We start from the raw sequence: 14,851 nt of genomic DNA on the forward strand, positions 1-14,851 counted from the left end.
TTTATCCATTCATTCATTCATTTATTTGTGATGGTGTCTTGGTCATTTCTATGTTATTGTACCACATGCATGCAGTGTCCTTGGAGGCCAGAACAGGGTATCTGTTTGCCTGAGACTGAAATGACAGCTTGTTGTCAGCCACCATGTGGGGACTGAACCCAGGTCTTTTGCAAAAGCAACCAGTCCCCCTAACCACTGAGCCATCTCTATACCGGCTCACGAGCCCCTTGTCTACCTCCAGATGGCTGGTACTACAGCCATGGCCAGGTTCATTGGTGGCATAGTCTGACAGCATCTATCAATAACTGAAAGATGACTAGAAGACTCCATCCTTATTTACAAAAGTAACGTGCTAAAAACATGCTACGTATGTATAGTGGGTCTGTTTTTTTTCTTTCAAGACAGGATTTCTCTGTGTGGTCCTGGCTTTGGACTCAGATCTGCCCGCCTCTGCCTCCTGAGTGCTGGGATTAAAGGTGTGTGCCACCACACCCAGTCCTGGAGTTAGTTTTATATAATAGCTTTACTGGAGGCAGGATCCTGCTACAATGACTAGGTTGGTCTTGAACGCAGTGACTCCTGTCAGTCTTTCCCGTTGTGGGATTATTAGGCATAGCCCATGACACCCGGCTGACTCTGAAACCCTTCGTGTGGACTGTGCAGTCAGCTGGTACAAGGTGCTATCCAGACCTCTTTCTAAAGCACAGGCTGCTCATAAAACGAAGACTTAGTTCAGCCAGATCCTTTGAAAGGTTTAATTTTGTTTTATGTGTATAAGGTTTTTCTTACATGTATGCACAATGTTTGTGCCTGTGAAAGCCAAATGGTGTTAAAGGCAGTTCTAAGCAGCTACACATGTAGGTGCTGGGACCAAACCCAACTGGGATCCTCTGCAAGAGCTCTTACCGCTCTTAACTGCTGAGTCTTCTCTCTAACAGTATTCATGCAAATTTAAAATAATTTTTATGTGTATGTGCACCTTGCATGCCTGGTGCATGTAAAGGCCAGAAGAAGGTCCTAGGGTCTCTGGTACTGGGGTTGCAAATGGTTGTGAGCTGCCATGTTGGTAATGGAATTGAAAGCAACCCCAGCTCTGTGAGAGCAGCAAGTGACGCCTGAGCCAGATGTCACAAGTCACTGCAGGGTCAGGTCTGAATTCTCGCTACACCTCAGCAGTGCCGCCTGGCTTCTCACCTCCAGACCCTCTTCTCTCGCACAACCTGAGAGACATGAGCGCACTTACCTTCTGCTTCAGGGAACGAGTCGTCCTCCGTCTCACCAAAAGGGTTGGTGCGCCTAGAGGAACAGCCAGAGGTCAGCAGTCCTGACAGCTGCAGCCCCTCAACCCTTAGTCAGGAGGGCGTCACAGGAGCAGTCTGCTGGTGAGTAAAGACACAAACGGTCTTTCATTCTCCCAAGGCAGCCACCTCCGGATTACCTGCTGCCCCTGTTCTGGTCCAGGAACTCTGTTGCAGGAAGTACAATATCGAACTGGATGGGGGTGCCGGGTGCGATCAGTTCCTCTGTCTCAGGAGTGCTGGCTGTGGCTCTGGGGACAATCCTGTCATTGCCTGTGTCTGAATTCTTTATATTTTGACTAAAATGTAAAAAGGAGAAAAACTTGATCAAATTTCGCCACTTGTTTAATGCTGATGTGACTTTTACAACCGCTCACAGTCCATCCTACAAATAAACCTTCCTCAACTGCACGTCCTTGGCTAGACTCGTTCACTTCTTCATGCTGTGGCCAGTCCTTCTGTTGCTCACCATTCTGGGCAGTGACTTAGGACTTACACACTCATTTCTCCCTTAGAGATTTTTTTTTAGGAGTGAGGCTACAGCCAGCCCACACTGACACATAGTAGGTACTGAAGACATGCTAGCTGAAAGAACAAAATATCTGGACCTGACATTTCATTGCAACCTGGCTGTAATTTTCTGAAAATGCCATTTCTTCTCACTACAGTCACTGCTTGAGAGAGATTCTGAACACAGCACGCCCGCCTTCCCTGTGTCTGTACAGTTCCGTCCCAGTGCTTACCTAACTCTCCCTTGCACCAGCTCAGACTGCACTATTGTGCCAGCCGTTCCTGTCCCTTCTCTGGACTCTGATACTTTTCAGTAAGTCACAGTATCTGGTACCTGTGGCCCATATGCAGAGGTGTGCTACCTGCCCGGTGAGTAGCCTGCCCTACACGGTCCTGCTTCTGTCTCGAGGCTAGAATGCTATCATTTAACTACACTTGAAGAGTCCTTTATAAGGCACAGCGCTCACTCCTGAAGGGCAGGAAATGGACCCACTCCTCAGTCTGGCCCCACTTGGTATTTCTACGTCAACATTTTCTGGTTTCTTCAACATGCCGTAACTGAATACCTTGTGAGGACTGCAGTGGCTACTCGTCAGACTTGTATCCAGTGACACATGGACAGACAGAATGTCCCCAGCTCGGAAACAACCCCTTCCCCAGCCCTATTCAGTTCACCCTATGGATAATGCAGAACAATTTAAACCTGGTCTGGCTGTCACCTCTTTTCTCAATCCTTCAGCCTCGTAGGGACTGAGTAACCCACGGCCTGCAATCCCTGAGCAGGAATTACCAAGGCTTTTTTTTTTTTTTACAATGACTCCAATCTATTTGGTGGCCTTCTCTACCATTCTTTCTCATGGACTCAATGCCAAGTGCCTGAACCTCAAAAAGCTACACAATCCAAGAGTTTTCTAAGATGCCCCTCTAGGCCATTAAGTATTTGTAGATCATCTCATGGAGTTATTTCTACCATGCCATTAAAAGGCACAGAGTCTTGATTTTAATATGCCCCTTGATGCTATTAACACAACCAATAAGACCAACTTCTACCACTTAATTAACCACTTGAAAACTCCCAGAAGATAAACGTGGGTGCTCCAGAACTCGTCATTAAGCAGTATTCAAAGGAAAAGCTGTGTGCATGGAAATGTTCAGTTAATGATAACCGGAAACCAGGTGTGGGAGAGGACGCCTGTAACCCTAGCACTTGGGAGACTGAGGAAGGAGGGCTACTGGGAATCTGAGCCCAGGGCTCTAACGAGACTATCCCCATAACCCTGCTCCAACAGAACAGACAGAAACCCCAAGTGCTCGATGCTATTAAATGACTGAAAGACATAAGAATTTCAGAAACGTAGACGCACATATGAACTTATGCATGTGCAGAGAAGGCTTAGCCCGGACCATGGACACACAGAAGGTGACAGGGTTACAGTACCATGATGCTGACATGAGGTGTGTGAGGGCCCGTGATGCCTGGCTGTGGCCCTGGGCAGGGATAGTTTAATCAGTCTAAATACTGACCCCACCTCTCTGTGCTGTGAGCGTGGTCACACTACTAAATAACTATCGCTTCTGTGCACAGAGTGCAATGGAATCCACGGAGGGTTGTGAGAATTAGGAACAACTCACTTCAAATTTCTAATGGTGTGGCTCTATGAAAAAGCTAATTTCTCCACAAACTTTAGTTACCTGGAACAGGAGCTTTCTTGTTTTTTTCCAAAGCTTGTAATTGGAGTCACTGCCTGAAGAGCCGTCTGATTCAACTTGATAGCTACTGCCTAAAGTAAGCCACAGGAGACATGCTCAGTCCAGGAAGGGACGCCTACAATGCAGGGGGAGTGCAGGAAGCTGTCAATTACCTCTGGGTTGTCTGTCAGGTAGATCTGCCTGGAGATGTTGTTTATTGCACATATCCACTGTGGAGGCCATTAGAAAGAATACTGAATCCCAGTTACACACACACACACACACACACACACACACACACACACACACACACACACACGAAAGAATACTGAATCCCAGTTACACCCCCCCACACACACACCAGAATACTGAATCCCAGTTACACACACACACACACACACACACACACACACGAAAGAATACTGAATCCCAGTTACACATTCTCTCTCTCTCTCTCTCTCTCTCTCTCTCTCTCTCTCTCTCTCTCTCACACACACACACACACACACACACACACACACACACACACGAAAGAATACTGAATCCCAGTTACACATTCTCTCTCTCTCTCTCTCTCTCTCTCTCTCTCTCTCTCTCTCTCTCTCACACACACACACACACACACACACACACACACAAGGCAGACAAAGCTTTACCTCTTCATACTCCTTCCTGCTCTCTGCTTGGAGAATTATTCCCCTGAAACAAACAAGACATAAGGAACAAAGGCCCTGGCGGAAGCAGAGTTCAGGAAAGAGGTAAGGCTACTGAGAAGGTGGAATGCTTCCCAGGTCTCACACCAACTTGACACCAGGAAAGCAGCATTTGGAAATGGGCAGAACTGGTGTCCACCAGCGCATCACACCATTGGCTCAGCTTCCTCCTCTGCGTAAGAAGGCTGGACTTAAACCATCTAGCCCGTGACGGTAGTGTGGACCATTTCGATCCTCATCTTAGATGGTGACAGGACAGTATTCACCCTTCTCAAAGATACAGCTTTATCTAGAACTCAGAGTCCACCTTCACGATGGCCTTAGCTCGTTCAAGGATTCTGCTCCTACCAGTCCCTTTGCTCCTTGTCACTGTGGCAGAAGGAACACAGACACCATTTCTGTTTTGTATCTGAGGAAACTCAGGCCCAGGGATACTCAGGAACCAAACGGGGCCACTAGAACCTGGGCATCCTAGTTGTGAGCCACTGGCCACTGTTAGAGGAAGGACAGTGTCCAACTGCTCTACCAACCTGCGGAAGAGACTGCCCACAGGCTCCCACGTTTCAGTACCACCCTGTGGTATCTCCTTGGATTTGGAACTCTAAACACAAACTGAAACCACTGCTCCACACAGCAGGGAGCCACCAGGAAGGAATCTACTGTGATAACTCTAGGCTACCACATTTTGAGATATGACCTCTTTGGGCCCTAAGGTCCCAAGGTGTGGGGATCTCATGAAGGCACTTCTGTAGCAGAATTGCTGCTCACACTTCTTGTTCAGGATATAAAATGGCTTCTTGGGCAGTCTCCTGCCTGCTCTCCTTAGTTAGTCTTCCCCTAAGAAACAGGAGTCACAGCTTTACAGACATACATCTCTCCTCCCTAAACTCAGAGCTGGCTCCTCACTGGGGCTCCTGAGTGATCCCCTGCATCTGTTTACAGAGAACAGAAAACCTTGTTCTTGAAGAACAAGGCCTGGAATGTGGCCTCTCCTGCGGAGGACTGGCACATGGGAAACTAGAGCTAGCAGCCTTCGGTAAGGGCACGTCCTACACTGTCCTCCCAAATAAGATATGAGGCGTACGGTTTGCCACTGGGTGTGGAGATCTGGAAGCAGTATCGTCGGTCTTCGCAATCCACCGCCATCACAGAGCAGTTGTCCAGGTCCTGAATCAAGCCTCCAGCCACAGCTCCCCTGGGCTGGCACATGAGGTTCCCGCCTTGGGTGAAGAAGTACAGCCTCTCCCACGTGGTGGTGACCAGCCCCGTCTTGCTGTGGGAATTGTATAAGGTCCATTAACACTAGGGCATGGAGACAGCAGCCCATACCATCTGCCTGTTCTTAGGAACTGGCGGCATTTTAGAAATGTCTTTGCATTGAAAGAAAATGTTGAAACTCACTTTGAGGGGAGTGACAGAAATGCATTTTGCTTGAACCATGAGGAAGACTAGCTCCATGAGAAAGGACAGCATCAATGCCAGCTATGATCCAATGCAGGCAACGGATGCTTACCCCTCACCCCTGAGGGTGGCCAAACTCAGCTTCCAAACCCACCAGCCTTAGTCTGTGCATCACAATTAGGAACTGAAAACCAGCATCATTACTCCAGGACACAGAAGTGAACTGTACTGTTTCTACCAGTCTCCAGGCGCACACTGCCTCTTCCCCAACCCTGGGGGCTCTAACTGGAGGGCATCCTCATTTAGTGAGCTGTGTACAAGAGGAAAAGACAGCTTCTTGGCAAAAGCATTACATTTTAGGGATTTTTCCCCCTACAGAACTAATGGGGACTACAGTCTTGAACTGATAAGCCTTGGAGAGGTTGCACCTGCAGAAAAGAGCTAGCTCAGATAAGCCGAATGGTAACGGCAATCGGTTTAACATTTACTGACTAGCAACTACATGGAAGGCACTATGTGTCTTGTCCCGGTAATGTTTTTTAATGGCAACTGTAGCCCTAGAGAGGTCCCGACACACTAGGACCTCATCGACACGACGAGGCAGGCGCCATAGGAGGTCATCTACGCCCAGCCAGGTCAGCCACACTCAATGCTCTCCACACTCAATGGCCACAGCCTTTCAGGGTCTGAGGAGCAGTTACACCTGACCATCTTTATTCCAGATGGACATTTGAAGACGACCATGGCAGGCGTATTCAACCTGGAGGGACCGAACTGACCTTGGCTCTGTGGCGCTGCTCTTCCCTCTAAGGGTCACATTTAAATGACCGTGATGCCTAAACAAGGGTGGCCTGCAACGCGTGGAGTCCCCGGCACTGATCCCAGGCACTTATGGCTCAGTTCCTCAGCCACACCTCGGTGCAGCTTAGAAACGAGGCCCCAGAAGCTTCCTGAGCCAGGCAGGAGTGGGAGTTCATCCTTTGTTGACCATTACTACACAGGCCTTACTGGCCACATGACAAACAGGTTCTGGGGCTACTTCCCAGGGAAAGCTGAGTTCAGCAAAGGGTATATGGCGTTCTTACTTTCTGAGATTGAGGTAGCCAGTCTTCTGAATGAGGTTCCTGTTGATCTGTGGTGTGGCCACATCAATGTCTGGGGTGTAGACAGATTCGCTGACTGAAAGCAACTCTTGTTGGGACACCCGCATCTTGTCTGCCTCAGCCTCCAGTTCCACCTGAATGCTTAAGACGGAAGGTTTTAGGTCAGTCACTCTCCACAGGCTGACTCACAGGCGGCAGGGAAGCATCCTGCATTACAGATGGAGCCACCAGTTTCCCATGCAGCCACAGCTCCTGGTCCTCTTGGACCATGCCCAGGAAGCTGCACTAGCAGACATGATGCAAACCTACCATCCTAGAACAACACTGGGTTTACCCTTCATACGCAGAGCCTCTGATGGACTAACTAAATTCCTCCTGGGCCTCTTCGGCTATCTGGAATGTGACAGCACCAGGAAAACTTTCTCATTTCCACATGAAGTAAGATTCCATGTTCATTATTTCCACTCTGTGTATTTCCCTCTTTGGGGGCAGGGTGAGAGGTTCTGAAAGGTCTCATGTGCTCCAGGCTGAACTCTGGCCTTCCTGTCTCCTCCTTCTACTATTCTGTATCTCTTAAACTATAGCACCCCCTCCCCAAACCCAACCCACACATCAGTCTCGACAATTAGAGTGACACATTCATGCTCTGGTGAAACCAGTCTGCAGATGTGGTCCATGAGCCACCTCAGAGCTCTCCTCATAGGGCTGGGGAAGGAGGCAAGGTTTTGAAATGTTCACTCTAGGGCTAAACTAGTGAGACAGCTAGAGCTTCCTGGAAAGGCAGAGCAATCTGGTTGCTGAGCCCATAATCCTAGAGGGAAAGCTAACCACATCTCATGGGCTCACAGCATGTGACATCCGAACAGCAACAGGCGACCCTGACACCGAAAGCACCCGGGCTCCGTGGGAAGTACAAGTTTTCATGCTGGAAGAACCTGGCCTGCTGCAGGGCGATAAGGCTCTGTCACTCTAAAGGCCGAAGCCTCCCCTCCCTCCCAGAGAGGCTGACTCGCTGGGTAGAGAGAAGGAACACATGCCTCGCCTGAGAGCAGCATTACCTCTGAACCATGTCCGTAACGGATGATAAGAAACCGTCCATACTTTTGGAGAACATCTCTGCTCCTCTCTTGAAAAAGTTAATCTGAAAGATACAATTGCAGTATTCTAAACATCAGCTAGGAAGGAAATTACGAGACCGTGTGGGGACAGCTGACAAGTCTGCTCGCCCTCCTGCTGGCATCTGTCCACCGCCTGCCTCCGTCACACTGGAGAATGCCCAGGTTTGTCAGTGGGGGGCGTGGAGCCCCCCTACATACCAACAGTTGCAATAGTCGCAACCGACCATCTTTGAAAGTGCCATCAGGAGCTTTCTCTTCTTGGGGTTCTAAGCCAGTTTTCACCTCTTGCACTAAGTGGAGACGAGCCATGTGACAGATGCTCAGGCCCAGCAGGGCACGGACAAACATTAGAGTACAGCATGGGAGGGCCACCCTCTGCCTGAGCACACGCACTGAGCCATCGCAGCAGAGCTGTGCATGTGGGCTACATGGACAGGTGACAGGTGATGATGACTTGAGCTATGACAAACAGGACACTGGGCTAAAGACTTCTAAGAGCCTCTTCCAACCATAGCACTAGAGGGGATCTGGCATCAAGCAGTTGCTAAAACAAGTGAGGCACATCTGCTCCTCAGATTTATGGATGGATGCTTCTGTGCCTATGGAAAAGTGGCACCTAAGAGACCGGGAAGTTGGAATGAAAGCACAGCTGCTGGGTGGAAGGAAGAACTACTTGTTTCCTGGGATGCCAGGGAGATCTTCACTCCCCAGGTCCGAGTGCCTAACACACGTGAAAGGCCAGGCGTGGGAAAGAGACAGTAAGACTGCAGTTGCCAAGCCTGAAAAGCCCAGCCTTCTCTTTTGAAGGCTTCCCCATCTATAAAACAAGCCAGAGACAGAAAGACCTTAGCACTGGCTCATCTGGAAGCTGAGTGTGGCCAGTGGGTATTATCAGCAGTGTTGTGATATTCTTCCCTCTAATCCGAGAACCCAGGGAATGTGTGCACCTGTCCTTAGGTCAGGGAGGACAGCCGGCGAGAAGGATTGTCCCCACGTGGTAATACACACATGGGAGGCTCTGGCCTGCTGACCTTTAATTCAGATTAACGATGTAAATCCATCTCAATCCCTGCAACATCAAATACCAAACGATACTCATCCGTTAGTTTTCATCTCCTAAGTCAGCCTCCGGCATTTCTAATGGCCCAGCATCTGGGGCTTCTTGTCCTTCCATGACCTCCTTTGGAGCATTGCTTCAAGCCTCTGGCTGGCTCTCCAGTTCCTGTGCACTCTCTGGGGCTACCCAATCCCAGCCCACTGCCAGTACCACCTAAGAGGTCATTTTATATGCTCGGGACTTCACAGGGCTGTTGAGATGGCTCAGTGCAGCTGTCATCAAGTCTGATGTCCCAAGCTTGCTCTGTAGAACTCACATGACAGAAGGAACTGACTCCCCTTACTTCCACCTGCGTGCTAGGGCATGTGCAAGCCCTCCTCCCCATGTGATTTTGGAAAACCTATACAACTGATAAAACCCAGTGCTGAGGCTGGGGAACTGAAATTGATTTCAAGGACCAGAGAAGCCACAGCAGGTGCAACCCACTCCCTGGGTTGTGGGTGACAAAGCCTGAGCAGTCTCTACTAAATAGGCCTGCCAACAGCTGGGGTGCAGTGCGCACACACCATTAGCTAACATAGGCGGAGCCCACCGACACTGATACCCAAGGGCTGAGGCAAAGCACATGCTTCTGAGTCACACAACTCACAGCGTCAGGAAACACTCAGCCGGGAGATCACTAGCTCTGTGTCTTGACTGAAACATGGAATGCCCTCCCCAGTCTTTTTCCAAAAGCATCTGAGGACACAGCCCCACCCTCCCGGGCCGGGGCTGAATGTATGATGGCACTAAACTCCCCTCTTCCCTCCTGTAGCCAATCTACAGTCACCTACAAAGCCTGGCTAGGAGAGGTGGTGTCGTCCTCAGCTGGGAGAAGCTTGTAACCTGCTGGCCCTGGGTCCTGTGAAACTGTCCAATACCAAGCAAGGCCTGCAGACTGGAGACAATACACAAATCTCCCCTCTCCACGTTCCTGGGCTTCTAAGTGAGCAGGGATTATGGCCCCAGCAGGGCTGCCAGGCTGGGAGGACACACAGGAGAGAACCACAGAGCAAAGCATACACAGTTCTCTAACATGGCGGGGACAGAGTCAGCACAGTGCCCATTCTGTGGAAGCTGGGGGCTCAGCTGAGGGCTGAAGGCCCCAACAGGACAGTGCTTAGTTTTGGATGACCCATCTTTATTCAGATGACAGAGAGGCTAGATTTAAATTAATGCCTCAGCAGGTATAAGCTGACTTCAGTGAACTTCCCATTCAACATGTGGCAACTACATCAGGAAACCAGACAGTTGTGGCTGGCTGTTTAAAGATACCCACACGCCCCCCACCTTCCCTCAGTGAAGCCGATGAGGTATTTCTTTTGAAACATATGCAATGTAGAAGCCCGAGATGCTCATGTGTGTTAAATTGGTCGCAGGCTCATAGATTACCAAATGGCCTAAGCTTCTGATGCATTTGTCTTGTAACATAAGGGCTGAGTCACACAGGGTAAAGCAGGGAAACTCATGCTGGCCCTGCCACCCGCCCTCGCCTGGGCCATGGCAATTAGGTCGACATCCTTAAACTGGAGCATCTGTGAAGCAAGTTTCAGTAGGCATACTGTCTGTGAATGACCCAGCCAGGCTGAGCCTGACAGTGCAGAGTAGGAAAGGAAGATGCACATTCCGGCTCCAAGCCAGCTAGCCCACCTGGGTGGGGGTGAGCCTGCGGTGGAGGCTGTGAAAGCAAGGTTTACACACCGGACTCTACACCAGCCATGCGGCCTGAGCAAAAGGCAGAACCAGAACTCGCTTTCTTGGAAGGCAGGCAGGCTCTTCCCTCAGGGAGGCTTGGGATATGGCCATAGCTTCCTGAACATATGGCCTCACTGGTCGAGCCCAGCTGGAAGCTCTCATAAGAGCCGAGACTGAGGAACTTTCCCAGGGTACTGTGCATCTGTTGCTACGATGATGCTTTTGTTTCTCCTGATGGCTGCTTTGGGGTTTCCGGTCATGGGAAGGCCTTCCCTACCTGTCCGTGAGCAAAGCCTATCAAGGGCTCCATCATGGCCGCCCGCTTGCGGTACTGCAGTGCGTTGAGTGCACAGTAGTACTGAAGGGATGAGAGGTGCTGTTTCCGCCGGGCAGCCGCCACCTCTTTCGCAACTTCCGTCTTCACCTGGGGAGAGAGAAAGGGAAACTTCAAGTTGCTCATGGGGTCTGGGAATTTTGCCAGAGCACAAACCTTCAGACATATTTGGCTGTTCATTATAAACATTTTCATGACTAGCATAAAGGCACAGAGATAAAGTTCCACCTTAGCTTAAAAGGAATCCCAATGAAATCACCAACCTGACAGCACCGCAGGCCCCGAGGCTGTATGCGGCAAAGCCAATACCCTCTGAGTGGCAGCACCCAATGATGCTCTTTGGGAAAATGGTTCAGCAACAAGTACGAAAGTGACACACATTTTGGTTCATGAAAAAGTCTATAGTCCCAGGGAGTGATTCAGCTCAGGGGACTCATGAGTGAAGAAAGAAGTATACGCATGAAGACAGGTTCAGTTGCCTGGGGGAGCAAAACGCCTAGAAAGTGGGGGTTGATAATCTGTCAGCAGCTAAGCAGGATCTCAACTGACTGAGCAGTCCAGGAGTCGGACAGCCGGGCAGAGCAAGAAGCCAGTCAGTACATGATTAGAATTTACAGTGGCTCTGAACCGGTGCTTAGAATCAAGACGAGGTCTACACATGAGGTGCAGAAAATATGAAGGTCCAGATTCAAGATGGGGAGAGCTCCGCCACACAGCAGCCACGCTACGGGTTCACAGACGTCCCGGAAAGAGCTGAGGCCAATGGTGACTGACGGACACTCACCCTCTCGTTCTCCTTCTTCTTAGGGAGCCTGCTGTATTTTGCCATTGACATATCATGCTCTAAAAACAAAGACATCTGAGCATCAGGAAGGGTCAAAAGGCAAGAGCACCGACTGTCTACCCTGCGCCCAGGAGACCCATGCACAGCCAAGCACCAAAAATGGAAAGATGCCTACCATTGCTGGCAAGTCCAAAGAGATCCTTCAAAGTGCTGACTTCTGAGCAACGGAAGAGAAAACATGTTAGAGCAGAGGGGCTGGAGCCATGTGAAGCCAGGGCTCTGCCCTCAAGGGAGGATCAGGGCACATGCTCTGTCCACAGTCCCTCTGTCCTTGGCTCCCACAGACTCTGGCCTGATGGCTATGGTGACAATTCGCATGTAGGGATCTGTAAAGGACACCGGCAGGTACTTGTCCTGGAAACCTGCCTAGAAGTTGAAGCCCTCAAGTATCTCAGGCCATCTTATAGTATGTGGAACCTCACTGGAGCACAGTTTCCTGTTGCCACCACTGTAGAAATCCGACTCATTCATCACCAGTGGACGCGGTGCTGGTTCTAGTGAAAACTGACCCAGGCTGGTACACTGCACAGCCACGAGCCAACACCAATAACCATGACCCCATGACCCCACAGCATGGCACCTCACCTGTTATACACCAAGATGACTTAACAAGCCCCAAACCAAATTGAACGAAAGGTCACCCGGAGAATGACGACTGCCCGAGAGGAAGCACTGAAGACCAGAGCAGACCCTGAAGGACTAACGATTCCTACCTAACACATCCAGTGTGTCAGACGACGGAACACTTTACAACCTCTACACTGGTCTCACTCCCCCTGCTGCTGGGCTGCTCCCGTTTCCCTCCTGCATTTCTGTTCTTCCTAGTTTACTCCTGTTAGAGCAGGGCTGTCTTCCAACAGCTTGCTGCCTTCTCTGCAGGGGTGCTTCCGCCAGGGCACAGGTGGATGGAAAGTGGGCTGTGGCGGGTGCTGATATGATGGTGAAGAGGTGGAGGCAGGAGGATCACAAGTTCAAGGCCAGCTTAAGGCAGATGTTTCAGAGACTGGAGAGACAGCTCAGTGGCTACAAATCGCTTGCTGCTCTTTTGGAGGGCTCAGGCTTGGCTCCTAACACCTAGATGGAGTTCACAAGTGCCTGTAACTCCAGTTCTAGGACATCAGATGCCCCTTTCTGACCTCTGGAACCCCAGGCACACATATATTACAGTCAGGTAAAGCATCCGTATATATAAATCTAATTAACTTAAAATTCGAAGGCAGTAAAATGGGACTGGATTCACTTTTGGCTGGGGCCAAATGCTTCAGGTTTGTCTTTGTGTCATGGAAAAAGTGATTTGATTGGGATTTCATAGATAAGAAACTTTTGTTTTTACTAATCGAACACTTTTATCTTTGAGAATGGCCATTCTAAGGAACTGTAAACTCAGATCCTAACCCTCCGAAGTTTGTAAGGAAGGCCACCATCACAAGGGCTGCTGAGCATGCTCAGTCTAGACTGTGCATCCCCACTCCGTCCCCAGACACACAGGAGACAGACCTGCAGTCTGGCAGATACATTATGGCTTTTTTTCTTTTTAATTTTTTGAGGCACAGTCTCCTGTAAGCTAGGTTGGCCTCCTGCTTGGTCTGTATCGGAAGATGGCCATGAGCGCCTGGTCCTGCTGCGGTCTCTGCAGCGCTGGGATGGCAGGTGTGCCCAATCAGCTTGTTACTTTGTATTTCTTAATTATGAAGGGTAAGGGCTGCCAAAGGAGCACTGGGCGGAGCTTAAAGCAGTTCAATCATTGTCACAACTTCAGGTGACACAAGGTCACCTCCATTTTTAGTCATGCCTTTACATTTACTATAGCTTCTCTACCTACGAGAGAATGTAAGATTACACATATGTTAAGGTTATTATTTTTTATGAGCATGGGTGCTCTGCCTGCACATATGTCTATATTCCATGTACATGCCTGGTGCCCATGGAGGCCAGAAGGCCTGTGGGATCTCCTGGCATTAGAGTTACAGACAGTTGTATGCTACCATGTGGGTCCTGGGAACCAAACCTAGGTCCTCTGAAAAGCAGCCAGTGCTCTTAACCACTGAGCCATCTCTCCAGTCCAATGTTGGCGTGTGTGTGTGTTTGTGTGTGTGTGTGTGTGTGTGTGTGTGTGTGTGTGTGTGTATTTTAATTAAGGTTGTTTTTTGGTTTTGTTTGTTTTTTTTAGTCAGTCTTCTTATATACAATTCTCTGTTTGTTTTTCTTCTTTTCTACCGTGGAATGTTTCCCAGTTCTCACATCTTTGCACAGGGGCCATGCTAACCAGCTATTGTTTCAGTAATCATACACAATTCTTTACTGTCTAAGTAATAAATGAAATTAAGGTCACCAAAAGAACATTTTGATTCATTTTTCTATTACAAGTTTTTCTCCAGAATAATAAATTTTTACTATTCGGTTGGACTACTTCTGATGTCAAATACATCTAAAATTATGTTGCGGTTCTACTTCAGTTTAAGAACTGAAGTGCACTCAGAAGGCTCCTCACTCACCGCTGAGCATGAACTTCACCCTGTGCTCACGCCTGCCCCCTCAGCCTCCAGAGAACGCCTGGCCATCCTCCCCTCTCCAATGTCCTCCTCACAGCCCGAACTGTCCCTGCTTCTCAGGATCGCTATCCACCTGCAGCTGACAGCAGACTCCGGCTCAGACCACCCTCGGCCCGCGAGGTCGCCAGGCCTCTGGAGTGCTTTCTCCAGTCCTTGGCCATCCCTTCCTCAGCTGCGCTGCGTGACATTACAGTGATCTGCCTCCATGTCTGTTTGTTTTCTTTGCCCGTGGCTTTCCTTAGGTGAGCCAGGAATGTACAGAACCAAGAAGAGCTTGCTGAATGAAGCTGCTTCCAGAGCATTCTCGACAGCCACGTGTTGACAGGAATGAATGCTGTAAGTTACATTCAGGTGACTGCGCCTGCTACTTTACCTGTGAGATCCTTCTCTCGAAACTGTATAACCGGGAGAACCATCGCGTCCGCCAGTTGCTTGGCCAGCTCTGTGTGGAGACCATTGAGCTGAAAGCAAAAGAACTCAGCTGAGAAAATTATACAC

The 14,851-nt window shown here is 49.6% G+C and overlaps 1 protein-coding gene across 1 annotated transcript in view; it reads right to left on the reverse strand.

Moving 5' to 3' along the window:
* APPL2 (adaptor protein, phosphotyrosine interacting with PH domain and leucine zipper 2) overlaps nt 1-14,851 on the reverse strand; it is a 40,060-nt gene that overhangs the window by 5,657 nt on the left and 19,552 nt on the right. Inside the window, exons 5-16 of the mRNA XM_080935043.1 lie at nt 14,727-14,814; nt 11,917-11,958; nt 11,742-11,800; nt 10,901-11,047; nt 7,773-7,855; nt 6,697-6,855; nt 5,295-5,483; nt 4,154-4,196; nt 3,671-3,727; nt 3,501-3,589; nt 1,439-1,597; nt 1,244-1,296 (exon numbers count right to left, since the gene is read on the reverse strand). Of these exons, the coding sequence (XP_080791169.1) occupies nt 1,244-1,296; nt 1,439-1,597; nt 3,501-3,589; nt 3,671-3,727; nt 4,154-4,196; nt 5,295-5,483; nt 6,697-6,855; nt 7,773-7,855; nt 10,901-11,047; nt 11,742-11,800; nt 11,917-11,958; nt 14,727-14,814 (1,168 nt within the window). The remainder of the gene's footprint in view (nt 1-1,243; nt 1,297-1,438; nt 1,598-3,500; nt 3,590-3,670; nt 3,728-4,153; nt 4,197-5,294; nt 5,484-6,696; nt 6,856-7,772; nt 7,856-10,900; nt 11,048-11,741; nt 11,801-11,916; nt 11,959-14,726; nt 14,815-14,851) is intronic.

The sequence above is a fragment of the Micromys minutus genome (assembly GCF_963924665.1).
Source record: "Micromys minutus genome assembly, chromosome: 22".
NCBI lineage: Eukaryota > Metazoa > Chordata > Mammalia > Rodentia > Muridae > Micromys > Micromys minutus.